Source organism: Triticum dicoccoides, chromosome 6B, assembly GCF_002162155.2.
Source record: "Triticum dicoccoides isolate Atlit2015 ecotype Zavitan chromosome 6B, WEW_v2.0, whole genome shotgun sequence".
NCBI lineage: Eukaryota > Viridiplantae > Streptophyta > Magnoliopsida > Poales > Poaceae > Triticum > Triticum dicoccoides.
The window spans coordinates 485,474,371-485,480,761 of record NC_041391.1 but is presented as its reverse complement, the minus strand read 5'-3'; the positions used below and the strand labels follow the sequence as shown (position 1 = coordinate 485,480,761).

Genomic DNA, 6,391 nt, shown 5'->3' with positions numbered 1-6,391 from the left:
TCGCCACAGCGCTCGCACCTTTTCATCATAGTCGGCATGACACTGCCAGACATTTTCATAGCGAAAGGAACGACGGCCCCGGGTCCAGCCTGTCTCCATATTTGTTCTCAACTCCGCCAGCACAAAGCAGTGGTCAGATTCGACACTACTTATGTGCTTGACGCTGGTGTACTCAAACAGATCAAGGAAGTTGGAGTTGACCATTGCCCACACTAATGTTGCCTTCACATTCATCTCCCCTTGTTGCCTGTTATCCCATGTAAAAGGGACACCACGCCACCCCACATCCTGGAGTGCACAGTTTGCCCTGCTTCCCGGAATGCACGCATTTGGCTCTCCGGTCGAGCATTGGCTCCAAAGTGCTCGTCCTCATGAAGAGTTTCATTGAAATCACCCATGCAAATCCATGCTTCATGGTGGACAGCAAATAAAGTACGCAAGAACTGCCAACTGTGGTGTCTATTTTCCACCCGAGATTCTTCGTAAAAACCCGTAAAACGCCAACTTTTATTATCTTTATTGACTTTTACATCGATATGGGATCGACTGTACTTTTGTACCGAAACATCAGTATCTCTTGACCAAAAAAAACCAATGCCTCCACTAAGCCCGTCACTATCGACAGCAAAACAACCAGAAAAACCTAAACTGAATTTTAGATCCTCCACACACTTGCCCTTGATTTTTGTTTCCATGACAAACACAAGGGCGGGGCCTTCTTGCTTCACAACTTTGCGAAGCTCTCGAACTGTCCAAGGGTTCCCAAGCCCTCGGCAGTTCCATGATAAGACACTCATTGGTTCGGGCAGGGCTGACCCGCAACCCTTGGCAAAGATTGAGATGAGGGTGGTGTTGGCTTCTTCTTCTTCGGATCCCTTTCTTTGAAGGTATCCCCACGATCTCCAACTTGTTGCTCAGTGATGGTTGTTGCCCCCTCGACCGTTCCTAGTCCAGCATGCATCTCCCCACGTTCAGTAAGAGCTAGGTGGGGCTGATTTACCTTGCGGTAGACTTGGGTGTTCTGTGGCCCTCCCTTCCTTTTGAATGGAGCGTTGTTCTTGGCAGGGGAGGTCACCTCGGCGCCACTTTTCTGTTTGGAGCTCGACGAGCAAGATTATTTTGTGCTTGGCTGTGAATCACTCCTCTCCTTCGAAGAGAACTCCCCAGAATTGGGTTTCTTCCTGTCTTCCGGCGCCCATAGGCTAGACTTGAAGGGTAGATCCCCCTTCTCATCCCTGGTTCCCAGTGTAGGGCAAAACAGATCCGAGTGTCCCAGGCGGCCGCAAGAGAAACAGAAGTGCGGGATGTATTCATACTCAATGTCATAGCAATCTGTCTTGTTCCTCTTGGCCAATGCAATTAGGATCCATCTACGTAGGGGTTTGTGAACATCAATGGTGACATGTGCTCGCAGGAAGCCCCCAACAGGATCAATCTGCACAATAGAAGCTTCCCTATCGATCTCTCTTGCTATCGCCAGACCCCTAGTTTCGTTCTTCAAAATGTAGGGCAAGTTTACAACCCTAACCCAGATTGGCAGCCTGTCAAATTTCAGCTTCGATGGCTGCATGTGCGCTTGAAAATCCTCCAGGATGACCGCATGTTTGCGGATGGGCGGCTGCTACAAATCAGCCGGCTGATTTCTTAGAGAAATCAGCCGGCTCGCTAGCCGTCAGATGCTTTGCTCGCAAACCGTCGGATCCAGTGAACGCGACATCGAGTCGTCCTCCTCTCGTCACATCTCCTGCTTTCGTACTCCTCTGGCTGCATGGATGCAAACAGCACACGCACGGCGCACCTCGCCCGCTGAGTCCCAGCCGCCAGGTAGCAACGCCGGGGAGTCACCACAGCGCCACCGCATCGCAACACCAACAACATCAATCGAAAAAAGAAAAGCATCGAAGTTTCCATCGTAGCACTAGTCCTCGCTGTAGCGTCGCGCCCCGGCTGCCTTGCGTGGTGCGTGCAGCACCAGCGCGCTAGCTGGGGTCGCCTCCGGCCTTCCTTGCGTGCTCCATTGCAGCCAGCCACACAACTTCGCCACCGGCCCCTGCAGCGTCCCAACCGTCACGAAGCATCGTCGCAGCCGTCGCAGTGACGCCGGCTTGCAGCCTCACGAGTGCTGCCTTGCAGCGCCGACGAGTTACATCGCCGCACCGGTGCCTCTTGTCAGATGCGTCGTGAGTGCTGTATTGCAACGCCGACGAGGTTGCCATGCAGCGCCGGTGTCACCTCTAACTCCGCGTACCATCCAACTTGCAGCAGCGGCAGCGCCGACGAGGTTGCATCGCAGCACCAGTCATTGCATTGAAGCATCCGCAGCCGGCGTGATCCTGCGGTTGCAACTCGTCTGTCGATTGCATCACCACGTGCGACGCTAGTTGCATCATCTGCCCGCGGGCGAGATCTGCAGGTTGCAGCGCCGTTGTCATTGCATAGTAGCACCAGTCGCCGGTTTTGCAGCACAGCTAGTGTGCGTTCGGGTGCTGCGCCGGCGTGGTTGATGCTGGAGAGGAGAGAAGCAAGAAGGAGAGAAGGTACTTTGCAGCTGTAGCGGTCGCGGTGTAGCTTTCCTTGAAGTTGCAGCAACTGGTGGCAGCAGTACGCGGAGTTACGACTTCGGTGGCCGCCGGCTAGACTAACAGAGAGATGTGGTAGAAAAGACGAGCCGGGATAGGAAGAAGTCAGAGGTAGGAGAGAAGAAATGCAGAAGCCAACGAGTGGATCTCTTGTAACGCCAGGAGATAAGATAAGGCGACGGGTGTTGCATGGCCGGGACGCGGATCGGCCGGATGATTTGAACACTTTTCCTTGCTGATGTGCCAGTGAGATCCCTCCCAGACTCGATCTCGATCTCGCTCGGTCTCAAACTGCGCGACAAACATGTTCTCCCCCAAAGGACGGATCACCAGGCCCCTCGGGTTACCCCAAGCTGGACGTAAGGCATTGGAGATCGTCTGGATGGGGAAGAGATTGCGATACAGAACCTTGCCCGCCAGAAGCCACTTCGGTGCTGCACCATCATCTAAGTCATCCATCACCAGAGGCGTAGCCTCTTCCTCGGAGATGTCGAGTTTACCGAGCGCCTCCTCCATCTGCGCCCGAGCCGAGCGAGGGGAGAGGGCGCCGCCGTCTTGCTTCTCCTTGCCCGCGCCGGATGTTGCCATCGTCGCCGGGATCACGTGGGCGGCCCGCGGGAGAGATGTGCGGCCGCCGTCAAAATCGCCTAGCCCTAGTCGCTGCGAGGGTTTTTAGGAATTCGGGAACGCGCATTGCTCTTCGTACATACGGTGGAAGTTCTTGCCCTGGCATGCTGATACACATTGCCATCAGCGCCCGCAGCATTTAAGACTGGAACACGTCAGAAGGCAAAACCCGTATAAATAGGGGACCTCCTCTGTTCCAGACATCCACCAAGTAGTACACAGCAAGGCATACCCTTGGACGAGCCGTGAAACGAAACCCACACCACGGTCGAGGCGCACGCAGCCGACCGAGCTCCAAGAATGGCAGCCACGCCGGCGTCACCACAGGTGCACATCGAGTCCGTGCAGACGGGCTTGCCGACTCGCCTCGTCGAGCCCGACAGGACGCGCGTCATAGCCGTGGCCGCGCCGCCGCTCCCGGCGACCTCGCTGCAGCGGCGCCTCCGCGCGGTCTTCTACTACCGTGGCGACGACGCGCCGCTGGAGGAAGGTATATGGGTAAAGGAATCGCTGGGCGAGGTGCTGTGCTTTTTCCCGGAGATGGCTGGCAGGCTCCGGCGGCACGCCGACGGGTCGTGGGAGGTGAAGCTGAACGACGCCGGAGTGAGGTTCCAGCAGGCGACGGTGGAGGTTACCATGGAGGATTTCCTGGCGGACAAGGAGCGGGCGCGTAAGGAAGCCGCGCTGGCGCCGTGGGTCGACGTGAGCGCGGAGGATCCTGATATGTGCTCGCTCTTCTTCATGCAGGTATATGCACGCGCACCAGCTCCTGAATTTTTCTGTAAAATTGCTATTTTTTGAACTGTTAGATCAAGTTCTAACCATTATTGTTCTAATATACGATTTACAAAAATAGACACAAGCATCTCGCTAAGTTTGCACACGTCATTTGGATTTACAAAAAAAGATTTGTACTACTGAGAAGATGAAAGGTATAACCCATTTCAATTAGAGCCACAGAAACAAGTTGGGTACAAATTACAATCCAGGTGGTTGCCAGATTTATTACAGGTTGACTGCTAACATAAACATCACAAACATAAAAGGCTCACAGCCGGAACTTCCCTTTGAGATAGTGCAATTGAAGCATCACGAAGAAAAGAAAGATAGGTACAAGTCACTGACAGTCCGGTAACTCGTATACCCGCGTAAGAGTGCCCGAGTTTCTTTAACCTAGACCAAGAACTCCCCAACAGATTCAAGAATCCTTCCCCAGTTTATCGCGCACCTGATTAAAACACCAGCATAGATATAGCGATATGACACTTGTATAGTCCGTGAACCCCCCTTGCCAGACAGAAATGACACCGAGATGGACGCAAAAGTGCCTATCAAATGTGAATTTATAGCGGTGTCTGACTGGTTGCTGTGCTAACCGGTCAAATCCGTAAGAGCGAACTCCAATGGGCCGACTCAAATGAACGGCGATTTTGTTCGTTTTTTGTCTGTTTGGATTGGCCGTCCGCCCGAGTCCGCTCTGTTTTAAATTTCGGTCGGCAGTGGCCTAACACGCCGATCCATATACGTCGGCTGACCGCCCTATTTCAACAAATAGCTCATTTTTGCATTCACAACTTTTGCGTTCAAACATATAGTCAAATAAATATAGTTTCAACCTAATAAAATAGCATAGTTTTACAAGCCGAATAAAAGTAAAAATGTCTCACATAGTCTTGCAAGCCGAATAAAGAAGATATACCTATTGGTTGCCAACATGAGCCCACATATACACAACCAAATCATTTTGCAGTTGCACGTGAGTTTCCCAATCACGCATGTCATGATGAAATTGGATGAACTTTCAAACGTTGCCGCTCCTTCAGGCTCAGGCACAACATTCTCACCCTGAAACTGAAAACCTTGATCGTACAGACATTGCGGGCGCTCATCTTCTACGATCATATTGTGCATAATCACACAAGCAGTCATCACCTCCCACAGTTTCTGCATGCTCCAGGTATTAGCGAGATACCGAACGATGCCCCATCAAGATTGTAAAATACCAAAGGCACGCTCGACGTCCTTCCTAGCACTCTCTTGCTCTTGGGCAAATCTTTTCCTCTTCTCTCCGACGGGGTTGGGGATTGTCTTCACAATAGTGGTCCATTGAGGATAGATACCGTCACCTAGGTAGTATCTTTTCTTGTAGTTGTGGCTGTTGATAGTAAAGTTCACTGGTGGGTTGTTGCCTTCGGCAAGCCTAGTAAACACTGCCGAGCACTGAAGCACGTTGATATCACTGTGTGATCCGGCCATGCCAAAGAAAAAGTGCCAGATCAAGAGATCTTGAGACGCCACGGCCTCTAGTATGACAGTGCAAGCCCTGACATGGCCCTTATACTGCCCTTGCCAAGTAGAAGGACAGTTCTTCCACTCCCAATGCATGCAGTCTATGCTGCCAAGCATCCCTGGGAAGTCCCTGCTGGCATTAATCGCCAACAAACGGGTTATATCTTCAGGAGTCGGCTCTCTCAAGTACCCAGGGTCAAACACAGCAATAACAGCCTTGTAGAACTTATACAGGGAGTCTAGACATGTAGACTCGCTCATACGGACGTACTCGTCAATGAGATCACCTGGCACTCCGTATGCAAGCATTCGGGTGGCGGCGGTGCATTTCTGATAAGAGGAGAAACCAATCTTTCCAACGACATCTTCTTTGCACTCGAAATAGTCATTATAGCTGATCTCCCCCTCTCTAATACAGTTGAAAAGATGTCTACTCATACGGAAACGGCGGCGAAATTTCTGATGTTTGAACAACGGATTTGTTGTATTAAAGTAGTCATTCCAAAGAAGGAGATGCCCGCTCTGTCGGTTGCGATTCAACGCCGGAATGTGGCCCGAAATGGAGCCACGGAACAATGGCCGCTAGCTATTGAGATGGTGATGGACCAACACGGCAGCCAATATCTCCTCCTCGTCATCGGACGACGAATCGTCGGATTCGCAAAGGAAATTGTGAAAAAAAAAACTCATTGGCGGAGTCCATTCTGTACCTTGCCAAACTGTCGAACAGCTTGCGGGCGTCGATGAACGAGATGGCCGGCAAAGGGAGTCACGGCACGCACGGACCAGCTAGCTGCCCTGCCGGAGTCCGACGAGCGTGTCGGCGTCCGACGAGCGTACCGGTGAGGATCTGGCCGGGGCGGCGAGGCGGCTTCTTGGTCGCAGTCGCAGCTGTG

The 6,391-nt window shown here is 52.4% G+C and overlaps 1 protein-coding gene across 1 annotated transcript in view; it reads left to right on the top strand.

Annotated features, from left to right (window-relative positions):
- Window positions 1–3,425: 3,425 nt before the first annotated feature.
- Window positions 3,426–6,391, top strand: part of LOC119326325 — a 5,184-nt gene continuing 2,218 nt past the window's right edge. Inside the window, exon 1 of the mRNA XM_037600002.1 lies at window positions 3,426–3,953. Within this exon, the coding sequence (XP_037455899.1) occupies window positions 3,507–3,953 (447 nt within the window). The 5' untranslated portion in view covers window positions 3,426–3,506. The remainder of the gene's footprint in view (window positions 3,954–6,391) is intronic.